The sequence below is a fragment of the Euprymna scolopes genome, chromosome 30 (assembly GCF_053919585.1).
Source record: "Euprymna scolopes isolate OS-2025 chromosome 30, ASM5391958v1, whole genome shotgun sequence".
Taxonomy (NCBI): Eukaryota; Metazoa; Mollusca; class Cephalopoda; order Sepiida; family Sepiolidae; genus Euprymna; species Euprymna scolopes.
The window spans coordinates 77196618-77222448 of NC_136511.1; the positions used below are offsets into that span (position 1 = coordinate 77196618).

Sequence of the window (25831 nt, forward strand, 5' to 3'; positions counted from 1 at the left end):
TCCACTGCATTCACTGGGCTTTGGTCTCTGGATCATAGTGATGGACCCAGATTTCATCCTGTGTAATCAGTCTTTTGAAGAACTTTGACTCATCTTCTTGGCACATCTCCAAATTCATCCTCGAGCACTCAACACGTTCTCGCTTCTGGAATGGTGTGAGCAACCTGGGAATCCATCTGGCAGACACCTTATGCATATGCAAATGGTCATGAATGATAGTTTCCACAGACCCTGTACTAATCTTGACATCTTGGGCTATTTGGCGAATAGTAATGTGCCGATCTTCCAAAATGGCAGACTCAACTTGATGGATAGATGCCTCATCAATGGCAGAAGGAGGGGGGGACCAGGTCTGGGAGCTGTTTCTACAGACTTCCGGCCATGTTTGAATTTACAATGCCAGCATTTTACATGGTCATATGATGGGGCATTATCACCATAAGTTTCTTTCATTTCATCAAGTCTCCTGTGGTGTGCGTCCTTTCAAATACAAAACCTGATCACTGTTCGACATTCAACAGGCTCCATTTCACACCTGACTCAGTTCAAACACCTGTAAAACAGAAACCACAATTAGTTCAGAGCTATAATTTACCACATAACCCGTAAAGATATAAATCATTGCACATGCAAAATTTCAGCTAGATCAGACACCTGGAAGTGGGTCAGGGGCATTACTTATTGCACGCTCCTCATATCATCATTATTAAAATGAACATATTGTCGAAATTATTAAAACAAATAAAATGAATACCACTTTTTTTTTTTCAATTACTTTAAAATGTTAATTAGATATTTATTAAAATCATTAAAATAAAAACAATACAAATTTAAAAACTAACAGGCAATCAATTTTGGAACAATTAATTTGAAAATGAGTAAAATCAATATTTTATCTATTTTATTTATGATGTGATGGATTAAGTGTTCCACTTCATTTTAAAACAAACTACAAATGGATATCTATTAATTCCGGAGATACACAGGTTAAAAAGTGTCAAAACTTTAAACCCGTTTTCTGATTATTTTTTTTTTTTTTTAAGTAGCGCTTAGTGCCGTACAATTCGGATGATCTCAATTACTAAATTAAAAACAAAACTTACCATTAATAAAACTGGTTCTAAACATTTAATAAATTTTGCAAATCGTTTTTTCATTTTGTTGAGAAGTCGCTTGCGGGCCCGCGCCATCTTCAGTGAGAGGAATGTGAAAAGGGCTCCCATGATGCCTCCAATCGCACCAATGATCAGCGTTGGAATAAACATTAAAATGTTAACATTGATCCCATAAGCAATCTGAAAAAAGATAAAACGTGAAAAAAATTCTGATAAAAAGGGGGGGGGGAGACACAAAAAATATTCACACTCGATTTCCATCTCTAAATGACAAATCAGACTATTTCTGATCAAAATTTCATTTGTTATTGTTGTGCCATGTTATTGGCAATATAATATGTACTTAGCTAAAGTTTATTCTAAAAATTACTCAGTTTATTTCCATCTTTGTAAATACAATTTAACAGTGAAAAATGAAACATTAATCTAACATATAAAATTATATTGTATGGCACAATGACGTTGATACATGGGTTCTCACCAGGTCACCAAAGTTAAGCAATGTTGAGCCTGGCCAGTATTATATGGGTGACCATTTGCAAAGGTTAGGCACTGTATGTATCTTCTGGGAAGGGGACCCTGCCAACTGAGTAAACCTGTGTCTCCTTCCAGAGAAGCAACTCTAGCTCCAACTTTATAGCCACAGCAGATGCTGCAGTGCACCAGACTAGATACAGAACGATGCATTGTCACTTTAGACAGAAGGTTGCCTCAAAGATATAAGCGCATTGGTAACCAAAGTAAAAATGAAGAGTTTTTTCGTCTTTTTTAATTTTTATTATTACAATAATTATGAGTTTACAGTTTTAAAACTATGTTTATATAATAACATATCTTACTTGGTCTTAATGTCAATCGGTTTGTGGCATGTATAACATGATACCATATATCGAGCGAAATACGAAACAAAGAAAAAAAAGAGATGAGAATTTTTTTTTTTTTTTTTTTTACAAAGGCATCACCACATTATCAAGGCCCAGAGGCCACTCAAGGATAAGGGTTAAAGAGTGTACAGTAGAAGTTGGTCAATATAGTAATCATTAGTAATGAAAATTTGGTAAATTTAATAACTTATATGGAACGGCTCATCAAGAACTTATTTACCTTAGACTTGAACACAACCATATTGTAGTCAGCCGGAAAGCAGGAAAACGGAAGACAATTCCACAGGCGTGCAGTTCTAAGAAAGAAGCTTTGTTCATGGAATCTATGTTTAGGTTTAGGCACAGATAAAGAGTGGGGGAAATTATTGATAGTGTTTACAGCTAGACGAGTGTTTCTTGTGAAAGTTTGGCGAGGGGGGACCATAGATTGAAGCTCAGTTGAACACTTTCCATGAAAATAACGATACATCAGAGACAAACTCGCAACATCTCTTCTGTGAGATAGAGGTTGTAAGGAGGAGAAAAGGACATCTCCTACGAGGCTACGAAGTCTATTTTGAACTCTATCAAGGCAGGACAAGTCCTTTCTAGCAGCTCCTGCCCAGATGTGGCAACAGTATTCCATCCTTGGACGTACCTGGCTCTTATATAGATAGAGAATAGCATCAGCAGTGAGATATCTACTGGATCGATAGAAAGATCCCACCATTTTTCCAGCGGCCTTGGCAACAGATTTGATATACGTGTTCCATTGAAGATCAGGAGTAATGGTCAAGCCCAGAAGCTTGTCAAAACTTGAGGCCTCCTTTGAAGTTAAATAAATTTTTATTACGCCATTAAATCGATAAAGAACAACAAAAGGAACCTGCGTATTATTTGGATTCATCGGACTACTGTTCTCATCCCGAGTGTGATTTCCACAACATTTCGGTCAATGTAACCTCCGACCTTCTTCAGGTGTACCTTGTCAAACTCAGGAATGTTTCTGTCAAACTTAGGATTTTGGACGGAATTTCGAGTGGAACCCTTTATTTACTTCACGGGGGAAGCATGCTCTTGTTCCATCAGCCATGACTGGATAGAGGTCCTACGTAATTCGCAATTGTATTTTTTGGTCGGCCACACTGAGGATTGAACCTTCAATCTTCAGGAGAATATCAAAGTACTTGGGAAAATCAATTGTAAAATCCTCATCGCAAAAAGTCAGAAACGTTAAATTAGATGTTTATTAAAATCATTATAATAAAAAGGACACAAAAACTAAGCTTTTAAATTTGGTTATGCTAACAGAAAATCGATTTTGGAACGATTCATTTGAAAATGGGTAAAGTTAGTATATTATCTTAGCAATACCAGTTAACTTTCAATTACTTCATCTTTGTTGATTGGATGATCTCATTTTTAAAATAGCTGTGCACTGTCATAATGTACATGCAAACATAAACATGTCTACTATTATATAGATTTTATGGCGTTTATCAATTAACTCAGAGGTCTCCAAACTACAGCCCATAGGCTAAACATGTCACACCAAAGTCTTTAATTCGGCCCATGGAGCTCTTATGGAAAATATAAAAATACTTAGGAAACATTTTAAAAATGAAAATACATGAAAATAGTGTGGTGGTTTTTCTTTTTGTTCAGAAAATGATTAAAAAGAATGAGGTTTTGGAGAACAAGTTTATAGTAAAAATAAAAAAAAAAAGCACGAAACATATTTTTTTAAAAATTATTTTAGCCCAAGTAGCTCTAAAATGTCAGCAATATGGCTCCTAGTTTGAAAACTTTGGAGACACTTGAATTAACTTAAACATTTTTTATATGTCTCTTATCTGGCAGTTGGAATCAGAAAAAAAAAAAAATCTGAAGTTTTTGGAGTATGGAATCAAAAAAAAAAAGTTTTAGCCTTATATATTCTAAAAGCAATACTTTCAATTTTTTTTCTTCAACGCTTTTAAACACTAAGTTATTTTCATTTTTTCTGCTTTCAACTTAGTCAGTTGTCTGGTCACCATATCTTCTGAAATAATTGATATTTTATTGTATCTTTTTTTCAGTTGGTTTTCAACAAAAGTGAAAAAATGAACATCTCAGTGAATTTGTCAAAATCTTGGATACAGTACATAAAGGGAAAATATTTAGAAAATCATCAAATTAGAAAAGAAATCATATCTACATTTAAAAGTACTCCCTCCCCAAAATAGATTTTACTTTTTCAAGGTGATTATGTTATGCACTACCTACACACAAAAACTTATTTTAAAATTTAGAGTAGATTAGTAGCACATATAAATTTAATGCAAGATGAACCCCATTTCCGGGCCATACTAAATTTTAACCCTAAGTCCAGCTAGTAACGTCAAAACCATAAGTAATAATTTTATTTTTCATATTATCTTAGAGTTAGTAGTAGGAAAGATGCGGGTCTTTTATGACTTTTAAAAATGACATTTTATACAATACTAGCATGGGTACCTGGCATTGTCTGGGTTGACATGAAGTTCCGTTTGGAACACACCTGCTATATTAATCATTTTCATCATGGGCAAGTGGATGCCCCCACAACAATTCCAAAAATAAAACAACGGATAAAAACATGTAAATGTAATCGCCCCAAAAAAGAAGTATGTGATACCCTCTCCACCAGATATTTTGGCAGAAGGGATACAAAGAGAAATTATTCTCCGAATATTGAGCACTGAAAAGAACCCCCACCCCCACCCCAAATAAATAATTAAAAATAAATCATTACAACTTTTGTTTCAATAAAAATAGCAGCGAATCTCCATGTGATCGCAAAAAAAAAGAAATGAAAATCTACCAAAAATAAATTCCAAAAACAATTAAATAAAATTTTTCGTCATTTTATGTTTCTAATGTAATCCTCCCCTCTCCGCCAAAATTTAATTTTTCATATTTGGGGGTTTGTTTTGTTTATGAAATTGTTAGGTGAAAGTACAGAGTGGTCACATAAAAATTAATTAAATTTATCGTTATTTTAGGTTTCAAATGCAATCCCCACCCCCCAAAATTGTATTGGTCATGTTTTGCCCCCCATCCTCTCGATCACCAAACTTGAAAAAATGCTAGAGGTGACATGTCTCGTTGAACGCTTGGTGGCCAAAAAGTGGGTGCTCATTTTACATTAAATATATATGGAAAAGTGACATCCCACTCTAAAATGTTAATTTGTGTTTTTCAAAATTTCTTTCATATTATTTAAACGTATTAGGGTAAAAAAAAGTAGATCATTTTTTTTTTTTTTTAGGGGGGTAAATGATGCTGGGTCACGTCGTAAAAATTTACCTTTTTATAATTAGAAAGTTTGTAATTGATGAGATTAACGTGAAAAAAGAAAAATATGCAAATTGTGGAATTTAGGGGGGAAGGCAGTAGATCTGTATTTTTTTTAGGTGTTAAACGATGCTGGGTTACATCGTAAAAATTTACAGATTTCTTGGTTTGTTTTTATTATTCTTTAAACAAAGAATAATAAAAACAAACAAATGAAATTTTTTCAGTTTTTCATAAGTGTTTTTTTTTGTTTGAATATTAAAAAAAAAAAAAAAACAATATAAGACAAACATTTATCTGTCTACTCAGAATTATTTTTTCAAGCTAGAAACTTATTGAGATTAACAAATTATTTTATTTGGTGATAGTTTTTTTGTTTATGTTCCAAAGAGCCAAATATCTCGGAAAAAAAAAAAAAAAAAAAAAAAAAAGATTTTTTAAAAATCAATGTTGGAATAATAATTCCAAATAAATTTAATTAAATATGTTATCAATATAATTATTGCTTAAAATTTATTAAATAACAATTTTAAATCGTACAATTATAACAATTCTCTTGCTAGAAACATTAACTAAGATACTGCTATTTAATAAAATCAATTTTTCTTAATGTAATATACAAATGACAGGATCTCTTGATTGTATCTAGTTCGCAAGAATCATACTATATATAGAAATAAATGAGAGTAAAGTAAGAAAACTTTTGTATATATTAATCAAATTGTGAACAAACAGGAATACGAATTTATATATATATATATATATTCAGACACTGGTATCATATGACCTACCTACATGTGTCACTAACTTTGGATCAAGAACATTAACATAGCCAGAATATAAAACAAACAAAATTGATTACATGTCTTTAAAACCCAGTCTAGTTTAAAAAGGTGATCATTTTATTTTTAAATAGCGGGGGGTACCTGACATTGCCCGGGTATTTGTAGGCATGTGTATGTGTGTGTGTGTGTGTGTTTTTTTTTGGGGGGGGCAAATTAGAACAAAAAGGAAACTTAACGATAGCGATTTAAAAAAAAAAAAAAAAAAAGATGGTGGGGGTTGGTGGCATGTGTGCTCAAACCCGGAGCCTTGAGGCCCATAGACTGAGCTTGAACACCTGCGCTACGGCGACAATATTAATTTAAGAATGATTAAAGTGAGTAAAGTCAAGGAGGTTTGATTGACAGGTCGCCGCTTAATGAGGTCATCGCGGGATCGTTACGATGACGGGGCAGTTTTTTGGCGTTTGTTTACTTTGTTTCACTGCGGAATTGTTTTTTCATTTAGTACGGGGCAGTTTGGGCTTCCCCAAGATGATGCGGGGGGAGGGGGGGGGGACCAGCTCCCCATTGAAAGAGGATTGTCCAAATTGAATAGCAATTGTCTGATATAAGGAAAAAACCACATTGATCAAAGCTGATTGCTTTTGGGCGCTCCCGACGAATCGCGCTGGGAACGATGTAACAACCTCCATATTAGTTTCGCTTTTATTATACGAAAAAGGCGAATCTACATGCGCCGATCGAAAAATGTTGAATATTTCGCTTTCGAAAGTCAGGCAAATTAAATACACATGCGACCCCCAGTTCGTAACTCGTAGACATTATGATTTCGACGTGATATAAAAAGTTTTAAAAATGAGCGACGGCCTCGAGAAGCCGCCGAAAAAAATCCTTCTGCGGACATACACAAAAAGCGAACATACATACATTTTCGCTTTTATATTTATAGATTTATATGCAAAATTGAATTTTTGTTTTGTTTTTACCACTAAGTTTTTCAGACTGTTTATATAGAGTTCAAAATAGACTTTTAGTCTCATAGGAGATGTCCTTTTTTCTTCCCTGCAACCTCTTTCTCACAGAAGAGATGTAGCGAGTTTGCTTTATGATTATTTTCATGGCAAGTGCTCGACTGAGCTTCAGTCTATGCCCCCCTCCTCGCCAAATTTTCACAAGAAACACTCGTCTAGCTAAAAACACTATCAATAATTCTCCCCACTCTTTATCTGTGCTTAAACCTAAATGTAGATTCCATGAACAAAGCTTCTTTCTTAGAACTGCATGCCTGTGGAACTGTCTTCCGTTTGCATACTTTCCAGCTGACTACAATATGGTTGTCTTCAAGTCCAATGTAAACAAGTTCTTGATAAGCCGTTCCACTTATGTTAACAAATTTACTGAATTTCCATTACTGACAATTACTATCTTGTCCAATTGACTACTGTACACTCACTCTTTAACCATTATCCTCGAGTGGCCCCTTGGCCTTGATAAATGATGATGTCTACGTAAAAAAAAAAGAAAAGAAAGAAAAGATTATTGTTGGATGTTATTTCATAATCTTCCAGCATGATGTCAGAATGTTGTGTGTGTGTGTGGGGGGGGGTATTTCTTTGCCACTTTTAAAGTGAGTTTATCCTATTTATAACTGTTTGTTTTTTGTTCTTATCTGCTTTGTTTTGTTTTGCATATTTTTTTTTCAACATTTGATCATCTCTGAAGAGCAGCCAAATAAACCAAAGATGATATTTTTTAGTTATGAATTGCGAAACATGTGTAAGATGGTAAGGGAAATAAATATAGATATTCACTAAAATAAAATAAAAAAAATTAATAAGAATTATGATCTTGAACCGATTCTTTCGTTTGGTCATTGAAATGCAACCATCCAACATATGGTTATATACAGACTGCATTTATTTAAAAAAAAAATGAATTAAAAAAATAAAAAGACTAAAAAAGCTAGTTAACTAGTTTTGATACTTGCTCAACAAAGGAAAGTTTGAAACCGGTTAACTAGGCTTTTTAGTTTTTTTTTAGTTTTTAATTTATTATGTTTAAAAATAAATACAGTTTGTATATATGTATATAGTCATATTAAAATTTTGTAACATATATATATATGTGTGTGTGTGTGTGTGTGTGTGTGTGTGTGTGTGTGTGTGTGTGCTATATATATATATATATATATACATACATAACATACATACATACATAGATACATGGGACCTGTGCAAAACAAACATTTTAATGTATGTTTCTTCATTTCAAATGCTATACAGACGTTTTCATAAAAAAGTACCAGACTGGCCAGGAAATAACAGAATTAGGAGAAAAAAAATCAACTTTGAATTCTTAGACTTAAGAAAATAATGACCAATTTCAGAAGCAAAGTATTGTAACAGCACAAGTATTAAACTAATAGGGGAAAACTCCAACAAGAATTTTAAGATAGAAAAGAAGGTTTATTAAAAGAAAGGTTAACAGAATAGTTTAGCAATTTCGTTAGTTCTTGTTCTTTTTATAGGACAGACGATTCCATTACATTCAACAGGGACTGGAGCTCGGCAGACAATGCGGGACCTAGTAAATTATATAAAACATTGCAAAACAATAGCAACCCAAGTCAATTTTTTCTTAAAACAAGTCTGGAAAATTGTTCAGTATTTTCTGAACAAAGTAATATTTATGCAATGCACACGCCAAGAAGAGTGCTCAAAACCAGTAGCTTTATATACCAGACTTATGCAGGTGCAAATGAAAAATAAACAATACAAGATTGACCCTTAAAACAAGATACAAACATACACATCACAGTATGCAAAAGCAAAATAATGAGCAAGTTTAAAAAGTCACAGTAAAGCTTATGTGTGGAAAAAAACAAACAAACAAAAACACTTTTTTTTTTTCTCTGCGACACTAGACAGTTCCGTTGGTAACAAAGGTTAACTTTAGGGTATGATAAATCCCATAAGTTTTAGCGTTAAACATTGGTGATTGTTTTGTTTTATGGCATATCAACCCTTTTAGAGTTATTAAGTGCCAAATCCAGTTATTTTGGAAAAAAATTGATTATGCTTCAAGTATTTTATATTTTTATATATTTATTTATGCTGTTCAGTTTGTTTTGTAGAGAGAAATTATTTTTGACTGCAAAAACATGATTGAGTTTTGCAAAAGTAAATATTAATATTTGGTGCACTTAAGTCAGGAAGCCAATATTTTTCGACAGCCTGATCTGGTAGCAAATCTCTATTATATAAAAGTCATTTTGTGTGTGTAAGTTATTTCCTCATAGGTTCCGAAACAGATGAGCATATCTTTTGCAAATTTAACAAAAAGCTAATTTATGTCTGGCAGTGTTCTTAGATATGTTTTGTACAGAAATTCAGATAAATATTGAAAAAAAAAATCCAATCTTAAAAATAGCTTTTCTCTCTTACAGATAACAAGCTACACATGCGTGGTCCCCCTCTGGTACTGCATGTGAGATGACACCACAAAAAATAGTGAAGAAATGATGAATGTGAGAAGTGTGAAGGGCCAACGTTTCAGAAAAATCTAATGGATGGGGCAAAAGTTATTGGGTAAAAAGTGTCATTTTTTTCCCAATTTTGTGGCATTTGTGACCCCTTTTGAACTCCTAGGAACACTGAATCCCAGTAGAAATGGACAAATGGTGCAGTTTCACGCCTTAAGACATTTATATTTGAATATAGCACCATGGAAAACCACTATACAGACATACATATCAAGTTGAGTAATATGAAAAAAGAGCTCCAAAAAGGCATGTTTTTTTAGCCATAAAAGTCCCAGAGGGATGCGAACCAGAATTTTGCCAGGGTCACCCATACTGGATTTATATTAAGAACAATGGCCTCCACATTTTGGCCAAGTTTCAGGAAAATCTAATGGATGGATCAAATGCTATGGGACAAAAGTGTCATTTTTGGCCTCTTTTGAGCCCCTGGGGATGCCGAATCCCAGTGTAAATGGATAATGGTGTAGTTTCAGGCCTTAATATGTGTATATTTAAGTTAACCACTGTGAAAAAACCACTATAGTCAGACATATCAAGTTTTTGTTGAGAAATATGAAAAAAGAGCCACAAAAAAAAGGGCGTTTTTAGCACTAAAAGTCCCCGGGGACGTGAACCAGAATTTTGCCAGGGTCATCCATACTTGATTTATATTAACAATGGGCTCTACATTTTGGCCAAGTTTCAGAAAAATCTAATGGATGGATAAAAAGATATGGGACAAAACATATCATTTTGGGGCATTTTTGACCTCTTTTGAGCCCTGAGGATGCAACGGGAATTTTTGCAAAAAAACACTTTTTAACTGTGCACATCTATTTAATGAAATACAATTTGTGCAAAATTTCAGGAAAAACTAATAGATGGTTATCTGTCAATGATCCGAACTAACAGACGCATGGACGAACGCCACTAAAAACATAGGTCTCTCTCCGATAAATCGGGGGGGGGGACCAAAAAACAATCATTTTTACAAGAGGAATATATTTCATGTTACTCTGGTCAAGGGAGATTTCAACAAATCATTTCAGTTACTCTGGTCAAGGGAGATTTCAACAAATCATTTCATAAAAAAAAAAAAAAAATAAATAAATAAATAAATAAATAAAAAAGATTTATTATAATCTGGAGATATAGCTTAGTGGTAGAGCTTTCAATTGCAGATCGAATGATCCCCTGTTTAAGTCCAGGTGTAATTCATCATTTTATTTTTATTTTTTTCTTATTATTGAGTTTCATTCACGATAAAAGAATAGGTACCATTAAAAATCGCCGCAAATCATTTCTTTGTTTGCATATTTTAAAACTAAACATTAATCAGAATTGACTTCTCCAGGGCATTCATCATCAAGCCCAAATATCAGCTGACGTGATATTGTAAACAAACACAGATGGAATTTGATGAATGACATCATCATTATTATTTCATAATTTTTTTTTTTTTTTTCAAATTAGTTCACCAAGCAAATTATTCCTTGTAATAGATAATATTCAATCTGCATAAATTAAAATATCATGTTTAAGCGTATTGTACAACTGGGCAATGCCAGGCTGCCAACTAATATTAACTAAATAATAAGGGGATGTAGTTTGCTTATGGCATTATGTATAATATGTGTATGGAGGAGTTATAGAAGGCTGTCACAATAAAAGACCAATTATGTCAATGTTGCTGATTTTTTTTTCTCACCATTAAATTAAATATTCATTACATTTCTGAATTTTTGAGATGAGGATTGGTTATTCGTATTTGGATTCTTTGGACTATTGTCCTCATCTTTAGTGTTATTTCACAATGTTTCGGTTGATATAACCTTCAACCTTCTTCAGGTGTGTATCTTGTCAAACTCTGGAATCCAAATGGAATTTTGAATGAAACACTTGACTAGATAAAAATCGTAAGTAATTTGCAATTGTATTTTTTAGTGGCTGCTACCCTCGTGAAATAAATAAAGGGTTCCGCTCTAAATTCCGTCCAGATTCCCCAAGTTCAACAAGATACATCTGAAGAAGGTTGGAGGTTACGTAGATTAAAATGTTTAATAATAATCAATTTAAAAAAAAAAAAAAAAAAAATTATTAATAGGTTTAATTTAAAATTTTTACACTTGTAAAATGAATCTAGCACACACCAAATAACTTCAAGTAAATAAATGTTAGTGATGGAATTATTCCAATATTTCCACCTAATTCTGATACATTTACCAATTCTGTTTTTAATTAACGATTCTGATTCTAAAATCATTTCATAAAATTTTACCTAGAATTTTAATTTTTAAAGAGGGGGGGGTAACATAGTACTCGTCTACTTTCAAAATTTTACAAACTTCTTAAAACGTTTTTCGTTTATAATTTGTGTCCAAGATTTTTATAAACTAATTGTGAGATTTTCATCTATATTTTTCACTTGTGCCATTTTTTCTTATTTTCTGCTGCTATTTTTAACAAGTTTGATTCTGATCTGTAGAGTTTAGTTTTTCTTAAAAATCAATATTTTTAGTACCAGCAGTAAAATAGTTTTCGGAATAGAATCCCAAAAATGTTCCAATTTTTCTGATTCCGATTAATCGAGCCAACACTAATAAATATAAATTCATAAGGTAAAACTTATTTACTATTTACTGCAAAGTTACTTTGACGTTTATATACGGCATAATCGCATTGACACACAGTTCTCGTCAGATCACCAAAGTTAAGCAACGATGAGCCTATTTAGTACCAGATGGGTGATCATTTGGGAATTCTAGGCACTGTATATGCTCTCTGCTTATCTTGGCATTTGTTTCCAGTCATCCTGTACATACACTTCACCTGCCACTGGTATTTAACAATGTCGATTCAGAAAAGGTGTGGTTGGAGATTGCGCAGCTCCTGCCACAAGAATTTCATGCACAGGCATCCCTTCGTGGGTATCCATAGTCTGTCAAAGACTGAAGGGGCCTTTACTTTGACATTTACTGCAATAGTGCAATACAAAGCAATATTAGCAGCGTTTAAGTCCATGCAAGTTTCAGATTTGAAACAGTTACAATTTGATAAAGAGATTTTATCTGGAAATATTAAACAGTTATACACATATCACTCACTGTGTCAAAGTAACTAAATCAAGATTTACTACAAAAAAAAAAAAATAAAAAAAAATAAAAAAATAATAATCCCTTTGTTTTTGCCTTTCTCCACATGCACATCTTTCCACTTTTTACATTATGATAGCATTTAAAAAAATTTTTTTTTATTTCTTTTTATTACATTTTCACCCCAAACAAGACACATTGCCACTTTGATGTAGGGGGCTACTGTCAGGGACATAAGCTACAGGAGTACTATGTGGGGAGTTGGCCAGCAAGATGTCGGTTCACGTTACACTTGAACTTCTGCATGTCAGTACAGTTGGGGAAGCAGGAACCCAGAAGGGAATTCCAAAGTCTAGCAGTTCTGGGGAAGAAACTACTGGAACAGAAGGCTCTTTTACATCTAGGGATCTCAACTGTGTAGGGGTGGGATTTTGCTGCTTGTCAGGTTTTTCGGGGATATTTACATCGAGGGGGTACAAGTGCTTGCAGTTCGTAAGAGCATTCACCGTTAAAGTACTTGTAGAACAGGCAGAGGGATGCTGCATTTCATCGATGGGACAGAGGCTGAAGCTTAGATTACAGTTCAGGACCTATCAGGTTGGCGACTCTTTTGAACCTTGTCTAGGAGTGAGAGACTAGTAGCAGATGCACCAGCCTAAATATGACAACAATACTCCATACATGGGCGAATGGTGGCCTTATAGAGGCATTGTTACGATTCCCTTAACTGAATAAATTTTGTGCAAGTGGGTTTTTATAGAGTTGTACACAAGAGGTCACAAACAGATTATACGGGCTGGCCTTTTGGGAAAATAAGCTTAGTTTCTGTGAGAATAGGAAATGTTAGAACTTCAGTGGAAGTGACGTTGGATGGACTTTTGAGAGGGTGTCGGTAAAGCAGACTGAACAGAAAGCAAAGACTCACACTGAACAGGATGTACCTTTCCTTCTTAAAGTAGCCAAAATCCCCCGTGTAAGAAAATCGAGTGAGAGCAGAGTTGAAAAGGTCTGTTGTGAATGTCGATACCATGCAACAAAAAAAGATCTGCCACGAAAGAGTGGTTGTCCAAAAGGAAGACACCTCCTCCATGGAAAAGAGCAAACCTCCAACGGGAGCCCCGAATGCAGAAGCCACGCCAGCAGCAGCACCAGCAGATATGAAATTACGCCTGCAAATAAGCAAAAAAAAAAAAAAAAAAAAAAAAAGTTAGATGAAAACAAAATATAATTTAATGACAGGCAACATGAATTGAAACAAATTGAAGACATTGCCAAGGCTGCTGCAAAGAAGATAGGCTCCTTCTACCATGCTAGAAAATTACTTATACCAGACAGTATCCTATATATCTATAAAGCTACAATTTGCCCATGCATGGAGTATTGTTGCCACATATGAAATGGAGCGTATACCACTAATCTCTCACTCCTAGGGAGGATAAAAAAAAATCTAATAGGTCCCACAAACTCCAACCTCTGTCTCATCACCGCAATGTCACATCCCTGTGTCTGTTTTACAAGTACTGAAATCATGGCATACTCCCCGACTAACTCGAAAAACAGCAAAACCCTACTCCCTTACTGTTGAGGTCTATAGATGCCGGAAAGTTTCTACTCTAATAATTTCTTACCTCGGACTGTTAGACTTTGGAACTCCTTTCCTGCTTTCTGCTTCCCTGACTGTACTAACCTGTAGAAGTACAAATGTAATGCTGCTCAACTCCCCTCAGTCCCTATTAGACACACAATCCCAAATAGTAGACCTTTATGCAATGTGCTTTATTTGGAGTGGAAAATTTAAAAAAGACTAATATATATTTATACACCAACTTTCTTTTATGCTTTAAAAAAAAAAAATAAATAAAAATAAAACATAAATCAGAAAATTTACACTTATAATTTTGTTGGATACGTTTAATCACAACTAAGATGTTGCAGTCAGAGACTCTGGAAGGAATTAAACTTGTAAGAATGCTAGGAGTTAGATAATTATTATTTAACCATATTCCTTTCAGAAATAATCAGAAGATCAATATGTGCAAATTTGGAAATATATTTGGAGTTCCCTTTTTTTAGAGTTACAATTTGCCAGGAAGATTTTTTGGGGAGAGCCAGTTTTAGAGAAACATTTTTAATGAAAATGGTTTTTAGGTTTATACTTAAATGCGAGGGCAAGAGAAATGTGAGAGGATAAACACTAACAAAATGAATTCACAAGCATAAATTAAAAAAAAAAAAAAAAAAAAAAAAAGATTTTATATCTGATTAAAAGTCGAAGTTTATAAATATTTTCAAGGAAAACAATTTGTAGGTAATACTTAATTGCAAGAGCACTAGAAATGTTAGATGATAAATACAAACAAAATAAGTTCAAAATCAAAAGTTCACAAAAGATTATATCTATATATCTATAAAAGTGAACGTGTCTGTGTGTACATTTCCCTACGCAATAACTGTCAATTTTTAGTCTACAGACTCGAAATTTGATATACAGGGTATTGAGATTTGGGAAAATCTCTGATCGGTTTTCGGCCAGAAATTTGGCTGTTAAGGGGTCAAAGTTCAACGATTTGACCTTTGAGAACTTTACCAAACTCCGACAATTTTGGGTCTAAACACCTGAAATTTTAGATATAGGTTCCTTGGACATGGATCTAACTTAACTTGATTTGAGCCCAAAACAATAAATATTAATAGGGGTCAAAGTTAAGAATTGACCGTTTTTGGGTTTTTTTTTTTTACTCAGCATACACCTTGATACTGCCTTGATAGAGTTCAAAATAGACTTCGTAGCCTCGTAGGAGATGTCCTTTTCTCTTCCTTGCAACTTCTATCTCACAGAAGAGATGTTGCGAGTTTGTCTCTGATGTATCGTTATTTTCATGGAAGGTGTTCAACTGAGCTTCAATCTATGGTCCCCCCTCACCAAACTTTCACAAGAAACACTCGTCTAGCTGTACACACTATCAATAATTCCCCCCACTCTTTATCTGTGCCTAAACCTAAACGTAGATTCCATGAACAAAGCTTCTTTCTTAGAACTGCACGCCTGTGGAATTGTCTTCCGTTTTCCTGCTTTCCGGCTTACTACAATATGGCTGTGTTCAAGTCTAACGTAAATAAGTTCTTGATGAGCCGTTCTATATAAGTTATCAAATTTACCAAATTTTCATTACTAATGATTACTATATTGTCCAATGTCTACTGTACACTCTTTAACCCTTATCCTTGAGTGGCCTCTTGGTGATGCCTATGTAAAAAAAAAAAAAACCTCCAAACACCCGGGCAACGCCAGGCTGAAATGCTAGGTATATTTGGTAAAAAAAAAAAAACAAGGATAAAGAGTGCTCAATATGTTAGTAAAGCTAAATATGTTTTTTATTATTTCAACCTTGAGTGTATTAACTGACATATTACAAGTTTTTTTCAATAGGCAGGATAAAGATTTTCCGCTCATATCATCAGATGATTCAAGTTACGGATATTAATTAATGAATGTGTACATGGAATGTTTGTTCATATTTTTAGAGTCTTTGGAGAAGAAGAGGGATTCATTAGCTAAAACATTAAAGAACTCCAAGTTGATAATTTAAATGCCATGAATTATCCACAGGTCTGAAAAATTGTAATCAAAACTTCTCCACTCAAGTATACAAATTACATTTGATTAAAAGTAATTAATATAAATTTATATTCCTTTGTTTTCATTGTAGAAGAATTGTTCAGTGAGAAAAGTTGAGTTTATACATTTATCTTTTATGAGTAGACGACAATGTGAGACAGTTAAAGAGTTGTGTCTGTGTGTGCGTTAGCTTCAGAGTGTTTATGTGCAAATTTAAGATAACTACCCCAAATCAAACAGAGGGCAAGGGAAGCTAAAGCAATGTAGATGATATCTGCCATGGATTTTGACTAACTGTTTATTGAAGGAAAATTAGACTTTTTATGCGTTCAAGGTGGATCAAAATAGTAATTTTTTTTAAATTTAGGAAAATGCATCTGATTGGTGTAAAGTGTTTTATTTGTTTTCATTAATTCAAATGACTGATATGCAGAGAAATCATTTTAAGCAATTTTTATTTTGAACACCAAAGACTTTTCTAGTTACATATATTCTTTGGAGTAGTTCAAAAAGATGCATCTGGAGAAGATTACACCAGAATGTCATGAAAATAATCAAATAATACAAATCATCCATCCTCATATAAAAAGTTCTGAAAAAAAAAATATAAGAAAAGATCACCAGGTTTAATATAAAAACACCACCATCTTCTTAAAAAAAATTAAAAAAAAAAAAAAAAAAAAACTTTATTTAATGTTTCATTAAAATAGGAACCTACACATGTAAGGCAACTTGGTTCGGCAGGAAGGGAGGCATTTATCAGAGTAAAATTCGAATTTAGTCCTGATTGATCTTGAATGTTGATCTCATCTGCTGACAATTGTTAGTGAGAAATGTCATATCCATCTCGGCTCAAACTGATTATAATTTATTTTTCTTATTGCCACTCTGACTTATAGTTAGTGACAGTGTAAAGGAAGGGCTGGTGCTTTTTAATGACAACATTGACATATTTTGTATGCTAAAATTTGAGCACAAGCATTCATCATTACAATTATGAATTAGCATAGTATAGTGTTTTAGCTTTGCTATAAAACTGTAGAGTTGGTTGATGTGACTTGAATGTCAATATGAGAAATAACCATTTTATTGCGTCAGCTGTGTCTGGCTTGATATGATGAATAAACGTTACCAGGTTCCATATAAAAATACCAATATCTTCTTTACAATAAAATAAACTCAAACGTTTCATTAAAATAGGAACATAAGCATGTAAGACAAGTTGGTTCGGCAGGCGAGCTTAAGCTAAAATATAGAATATAGAGTTCTGGAGTTCTATCTTGTTTTGCCGTTTTCTGGCTAAAAACAAGAGCACTTTTTTTTTAACATCTTATCTCTACAGCATCTCATTCAGGAAGTGAAATTTGGTTTGAGATGGATGGAAAACAGTAAATGGCTGAATGCCACATGCATGTGCTCAAATTGTCAAATGTATTCCTACGCAAGTTTTAACCAACTGAAATACAACATTACAGAAGAAATGAATCAAGTCATGTAATCGTTACACATTCATTTTTCATAATCTATATTTTTTTCTGTTCCATTTTTTCTCAAACTACTGGGCCGATTTTACTGAAATTTTGTATGCATTTTGTTATAAAGTGCAGTGAACCAAGTATTATAGTATCAGTCAATGCAAAAATGAATTAATAGGAAATTAATACCATAATACTTAGTTTGCTGCACCTATTTAAAGGTCCATACAAAATTTCAGCCAGTTTGCCTTATAGTTTCTGAAAAAAATGTGGAATGGACAGACAAACAAACTAAGAAATATAATATATATAACTTGGGTACTAGTACATTCTTTTGAACGAGATGTAACTCTGCGTTCGCTCGGCTTTCCCTGATGTCAACAGCCAGATTATGCAGAGCGTGGCTGATGAAATAATGCTACGTAAAAAAAAATAGCAAAATGTTAAATGTAAAAAAAAAACTAACTTCAATTTTCATTTTTATTAATTTGTGTGAAAAAACGGTTATAAGTGTTTTTTTTGTTTTTTTTTGTCAAATAAGCAATTTTAAGCCAATGTTTTCAAGTAAAGGTTCAAAGGAACAACTTTTTTTTTGTTTTAAAGGTTACCAGGTTCCATATAAAAACAAGTTTCTTTAAAAATGTGATAATTTAATTTTTTTAGGAAGGAAAATTGGAACAAGCTTTTTTTTTAAGTTCCACTTACTTTTTAGGAGTATTCAGGCTATGGTTAGGGTCATTTTTTTTATCCAGTATTTTTTGGTAAAAAAACTAAAACAAAAATGTTTTCTTTTTGTTTTTTTTTCCAAGATTTATTGAAGAAGGTGGCAGTTCAGACTGCTGTCCACTGTCAACATTTCACATTTGCACATCTCCAGCCGCAGCCATCTGTAATGGTCCCTCTTTTTGCTAGGCTGCACATAGTATTGGTTTGCCAGTAATTTCCGCTGTTGTCTGTAGCTGTTTAGTCCAAGACGGTTAAATTCATGTTTTACTCTTTTCTTCCTGACTTGCAAGTAAGAAATGGTAGCTTTTTTTTTTTTTTTTGCTGTTGATTTTTTTTCCTCTTCCAATATTTATCCAATTTCTCATCTGTTGCTCGGGAGTAGCACTCACGCATCGAGTTAAAACTAAGCATACGGCATTGTGATTGGCTGATCGCCATGTTACGACAGACAGCAGCTAAATCCGAGCTGTTGACATGTTCCGGGGAAAGCTGAACAAATGCAGAGTTATGTCTGGTTCAAAGGATGCATAAATACCATAATGTGTCCGACAAAATGTATTCTATGATGATAATGTTGAAATGTTCTAGAAAGATAACATTCTAGGACAATCTAAACTAACCTATTACACTTGTGTTACCAAACTGAGATTGAACCAAAAAAATCTACATAAAAAAAAAAAAAAAAAAAAAAAAAATTTGCTAGATATTTATGCATATATTTTAGGTGAAATGAGTTTTTTCGCTCCAGAGGCTGTGATTCTTGATTTCCTCAATTTTCCCTGGGCATTGTTGAGACATGGGTTACGGCTAGGTCATAGTCAATAAAATTAAAACAAAAAACAAAAGAACAATCAACTTACTTGTCTTCAGAATTGTGGAATTGTTGGCAGAGTTTGATTCGAAGTTGACTTAACGAAGCTCCAACCAAAGCACTGGAAGGGAGAAGAAAATAGATAAATGTAAAAAAAAAAAATAGATAAATGTAAAAAAAAAAAAAAAAAAAAAAATAGATAAATGTAAAAAAAATAGATAAATGTAAAAAAAAAAATAGATAAATGTAAAAAAAAAAATAGATAAATGTAAAAAAAAAAATAGATAAATGTAAAAAAAAAAAATAAATAAATGTAAAAAAAAAAATAGATAAATGTAAAAAAAAAAAAAATAGATAAATGTAAAAAAAAAAAAGATAAATGTAAAAAAAAAAATAGATAAATGTAAAATAAATAGATAAAAAGTAAGCAATGGTAATATTAAACTGAAAAAGCTGAATGGTAAATTGTAGATGTAATTTGGTGAGAGGGTTATGTTAAATCGAATGACTGGAATTTTCTATGTAAAACTAAATTAAGTAATAAAAATTATTTTTCCATTAGAAGTTAATTTAAACTGATGTGTTCAGGAAATAACGTCATGACAGGGCAGGAAGCTAACATGGTAAGAAAGTGAATGAAAATCCACTCTCTTTGACTTGGCTAATGGTATCAAACAGAGGTATTTTTAAGAGCTCTCTCTCTTTTTTTACTTTTTGTTAAAGAACTGGGTGCGGCAAAGCTTAACATTAATGCACATAAAATATGTATATAACTATAGTACGCTGTATAAAATAAAAAATAATTTGATGCCATAGAGTAAGAATGTTGCTTTTTTTTTTTTTTCTTATTGCTACACTATTTTAACTACTATTGCAAAACAAAGGAAAAGCAAAAGAAATAAACACAGTTGCTCATGATAACAATGGAAAAGAACAAAATGAATGACTCAACAGATGTTTAGCGTTATGGAAAGAGGACTCTTACAAGCAAATGCAACTACTACTACCTAGCTAAGTACTTACATGTCAACAACATACACAGATGTTATACAATGCTAGCAAATCAAATACTCATACAAGAATTTTTTTTCATGGAAATTGCCCTTGACAAGTCATGAAGCCACTTGATGTAAGGAGTTAACAAGAACAAAAGATGATTATCACAAATACAGGAGATGCTTATTGGCTTTAGTCTTAAAAAGACCAAGGCTATAGGTAGTAGGAAAATGATCAGCATTGTGTAATGCAATTCTAAAACAAGTTCAGTTCAGATCCGATGAGCTCAGAGGAAGATTAAATCTGGACAGAGTACAAAATAGACTTCGTGGCTTAGTGGGGGGTGCCCTTTTCTCTTCCCTGCAACCTCTCTCCGACTGAAGAGATGTTGCAAGCCTATCTTTGTTTTATCGTTATTTCCACGGCAGGTGCTCATCTGAACTCCAATCTAAGAAAAACACCAGCCTAGTTGAATCCACTGTCAAAAACTTTCCCCATTCCTTATCTATCCCTAAATCAAAACGTAGATTCCATGAACAAAGCTTCTTTCTTAGAACTGCACGCCTGTGGAACTGTTCCGTCTGCCTGCTTCCCACCTGACTACAACCTGGATGTCTTCAAGTCCAACATAAACAAATTCCTGATGAATCGCCCCCTTAAGTAGACACTTTATTAAATCTCCACACTAACGTACTGTACTTACAATAACCCTTATCCCTAAGTGGCTTCCAGGCCTTGATAAGTGGTGACCACCTTGTAAAAAAAAAAAAAAAAAAAAAAAAGTATAGGGAGATGTGTGCAGAACGGGAGACTGATAGTATGGCCACATTGAAAGAATGGATGAGTTCTTGGGTTGGTAGATGTAGAACAATCAAAGTATAAGGTGTCAACTAGACAAGGAAAGGCTAGGATAAAACATCAGATAATGTGACAAAGATGGACTTTTTTCTTTTTTTTTTTTACACAGTGGTCACCACTTATCAAGGCTGGAAGCCACTTAGGGATAAGGGTTATTGTAAGTACAGTACGTTAGTGTGGAGATTTGATGAAGTGTTTACTTAAGGGGGCGGTTCATTAGGAATTTGTTAACGTTGGACTTGAACACATCCAAGTTGTAGTCAGGTGGGAAGCAGGCAGACGGAACAGAGTTCCACAGGCATGCAGTTCTAAGAAAGAAGCTTTGTTCATGGAATCCACGTTTTGATTTAGGCACAGATAAAGAGTGGGGGAAATTTTTGGCAGTGCATTCAGCTAGACTGGTGTTTTTCGTGAAAGATTGGCGAGGTGGGACCAGTGATTGGAGTTCAGATGAGCACCTGCCATGAAAATAACGATAAAACAAGGATAGGCTCGCAACGTCCCTTCTGTGAGAGAGAGGTTGCAGGATAGAGAAAATGGCATCCCCCACTAAGCAACAAAGTCTATTTTGTACTCTGTCAAGGCAGGATAGGCTGTTTTTAGCAGCTCCTGCCCAGATATGGCAGCAGTATTCCATTCTTGGACGTACTTGGCTTTTATATAGATAGAGAATTGCATCAGTAGTGAGATATCTTCTGGAGCGGTAGAAGGATCCCACCATCTTTCCAGCGACCTTGGCAACAGACTTGATGTACGTGTTCCATTTTAGATCAGGAGTAAGGGTCAAACCCAGAAGCTTGTCAAAACACTCTCTCCCAGACGAGAGCCATCCATCCCAATTGATGCCAGATGGAGATCAGAGCGTTGATGATGTAAGGATAGGAGTTTGGTTTTAGATGCATTAAAGGTAACCAGCCACATCTTCCCCCACTGAACCACGCGCTCGTGATCAGAGGAGAGAGAATCAGAGAGAACTTTGTCATTTACAGCCTTTGACATGTAGCCGTAGATGGTCGTGTCATCAGCATAGATGTCAACAAATGATTTAAGTATGTGTTTAGGGAGATCATTGATGTAGATCAGGAAGAGAGTTGGGCCCAGGATTGACCCGAGGGACTCCAGAATTAATACTGCAGGCCTCTGATTTTTGTCCATCGACCACTACTCTTATGAGCCTATCGGAGAGAAATGATTTAATGATTGAGAAAACATTTCCAGTTATACCGTAGCTGGAAATCTTGTGAAGTAGACCCTTATGCCATACCTTATCGAAGGCCTTTGATATGTCAAGAGCAATTTCCCTAGAAAGAGGAATAAATTGAGTTATAATGAGTGCTTTATACCAAATTAATGGTGGAATATGGTTAAATTTGTGCCCATTTTTGCATTAAATACTAATCCCAATTAATCCTTAACTGTCCATCAAAAAAATACCATAATACTTAGTTCGCTGCACCTTATCACAACAAAGGTCTATACAAAATTTCAGCTAGATTGGCCCAGTAGTTTCCGAGAAAAGGTGGAACAGACAGAGAGATTAAAAGAAATATAATATGGAAGTGAAACCTAGCCAGTGAGACTTGAGGATATCCGTTGCATGATATGAAATATGATGTATGCGTAATGTGAGGCTTAGATCTGATGACCTCAGGATTACATTTGGACAGTATAAGCAAACTTTAATGGTATGGTCACGTTGAAAGAATGGATGAGAGTTCTTGGGTTAGCAGATGAAGAACAATCAAAGTACCAAGTGTCAACGAGATAGGGAAAGGCTAGGGTAAAAAAATGGGACAATGTGACAAAGATGGGCTCTAAAGAGGATCAAATGGTCAGAAACAGGCGAGCTTGGAAATACATTTCTAAAAGCCATCCAACATGAGTCAACATATAAAACAGAAGTTTAATTGATGACGACTATCGTCTCATGCAATGCTTATATTAAACAGCTTACACGAGTTATGACATCAGCATGCTACTTAAAAGGAATGTAGGAAAGAAAAATTATTCTATCTCTGAATACGTTTTAGGTGTCTCAATAGTAATGTAAACATAAAGGAAACAATTACTTTAAAAAAAAAAACAAAAAAAAACACACTTACTCCTTCCAAACAAAGGAACAGCACCTTTTCAGAGCTCATACGATTTTCAATGCCCATTTTCAAAGACTTTTCAAAAAGTCTTCTCCAGACAAAATTTAAGTTTTAAAAACACAAGTTTTTATATAAAGAATAATATAAAACTAAAAAACTAATACTTTGATGTTTGAAAAATATTAAAATAGTTTATATTTCGATTTTGAATTTCATTTTGGCTACATCCAATAAAATACACGGATAACATCAGGTAGTTTTGTGATAAAGGGCCTTAACTCTTGTATCGACATAACATGATACAATTTCAGAAGAATTTCTTTTCATTTTATTTTTAATATTTCAATAGGATTTCAATTAATATTTTAAAATTATTTTAATAGTATTTCTTTCAATTTTATTTTTAATATTCTGACAAATTTTTACTGAATATAAAGAATACAATTTTCAAGCCCATTTCAAGACATTTTCCATATTTTTAAGGCTTTTTCAAGGTAATAAACCCAGAAACAAGGTGTTTTCAAGACATTACTCAAAATTCACAATCTTTTCAAACCTATGCGAACCCTGCTTTTATACATCTGCTTTGCTTAAAGTATCGCCAGAAAGAAGAGCAAATTATCCATACCCAGAAATCATATGAGTTTGTCAACTTCCATTTTGGAGGTCACCTCTGACTCCTAGGTGCCACACAAATTTTTTTTTTTATTCAAATAATGGTTTTCCTTATCTAACAGTGTAGAGTATATTTTAAACAAATAAGATTTAATTAATCCAGTTTGTCTTTAGAAGATATAAAAATACATTAGCATAAATAATAAGAAATGAAGTCAAAGACGCTGTCAGTGAACAATAGTCTACAAAAATGATGTACAAGATGGATTTCAAAACTATAACCCATTCTCAAAAATCCTTGAGAAAGTTATTCTATTTTTATACACACACAAAATGTGCATAGTCTGCTTTTTCTGTATCCTTCCAAAACAGGAACCATATACTGCAGACTCGTTAAACCTCTGAAGAGGTTACCTCAAATGTGCCTCAGGAGAATTCGCAATGTCAATTGATAATCGTTGACAACTGAAAATGTCCTTAAATGAGAGATTAAAGTAATATCGTCATCATTTAATGTTTGTTTCCATGCTAACAGGAGTTGGATGATTTTTTATGATGGCTCTTACCCAGGCCTCTCAGTCTTTTGCAAGGTCTGGTTATAATCTCAATTTTTTCTTTTATTGACTGACAACTTTAATATTTTCTCAGTTCAAGAATCTGGAAATTCTTATCTTCCTTCTCCTATGATGATGAGGATGACACTGCAGTTACAATTGAAATTTAAATCGGTTCTCCTGCTGAGACAGTGTGTGTGTGTGTGTGTGTGTGTGTGTGTGTGTGTGTGTGTGTGTGTGTGTGTGTGTGTGTGTGTGTATGTGTGTGTGTGTGTGTGTGTAAGAAAGGGGTGATTTATCACATGACCAAAGGATACTATACTGCACTCACTTATAGAGAGGAGGAGGGGGGGGGGGAGATGGGAAAGTCAAGAAATGGGCAAGAAACGTTTTAGTTTCTGCCCAAGTCAGTAACTGGGGCATCTTGTACTTTGTGAACTGAGGTCATCAATTCTGGAAAGCTCCAGCAAGTCTTTAGGCGGCAATTTTTTGGAGTCAAAATAGAAGCTGTACAAGGGTAACCATAAGTTTAGAAAATAAAATTTTGATCTCTGGTCTTTGACACAGTGCCAAAAAAAGCTATCCTTCGGGTATGGGGGCACAAACTTGTCTCTAAGCAATTAGTGAATGCACTTTCTAGACTACTACAAATCCAACACAGTCGTGACTTTTGCTAAGAGTGCCCCAAAGATCAGTACTTAATCTACTCTTGTTTATAATAGTCCTTGAACTGATAAAAGCTTGTAGAAATGGGGCTCCATGAGAGATTCTGTATGCAAATATTTTTATCAGTACATCCGGTGCAATAGAGGGGAGTACAACATTTCACAGAGGTGACTTCAGAATATATCATACCAAAGACGAAGCATATAATGCTAAAGTGAGGATATCTGTTCTACAAGGCAAATACCCATACAGCATCTGTAAGCTTGGAACTAGCTCAAACTCCTTCAAATGTAAAACATGCAATAGGGTACAAGACAAAAGGTGCAGCAACCTGCTGTTGCTAAATGTAGCAGATGCAGTTAAGTTTATTTGAAGTACCTGTCAAAATCCACCTCTCATGAAAGGAAGTTATTGCAGATATCAAAAAAGTGAATAAATTAACCTACCTAGCAAACACAATGTATTACAATAAGATAACACAGATCTTAGTGGCATCATACAACACACATACAACATGTACGAAATGTCAAAGCATGATCCTAGCTGTAGTGCATCAGATAGAGAAAATTATCAGTTTCACCCTACTCACCTCCATGCAAAAGTGTCACACAACAGCATCTTAACTAGTATAGCTATGTCACCTGCCGTCAGTTATTGTTGCAATATTTTTTTTTTTTACTAATGAGGGGTATGGTTCCTCACAGTTGGGAGATTCTATTTATAAATGC

General features: G+C 33.9%; 1 protein-coding gene across 1 annotated transcript in view; it reads right to left on the reverse strand.

Annotated features, from left to right (window-relative positions):
* Positions 1-25831, reverse strand: part of LOC145254849 (chloride channel protein C-like) — a 199642-nt gene that overhangs the window by 38592 nt on the left and 135219 nt on the right. Inside the window, exons 7-9 of the mRNA XM_080113697.1 lie at positions 19371-19442; positions 13616-13859; positions 1104-1295 (exon numbers count right to left, since the gene is read on the reverse strand). Coding sequence (XP_079969823.1) covers positions 1104-1295; positions 13616-13859; positions 19371-19442 — 508 coding nt within the window. The remainder of the gene's footprint in view (positions 1-1103; positions 1296-13615; positions 13860-19370; positions 19443-25831) is intronic.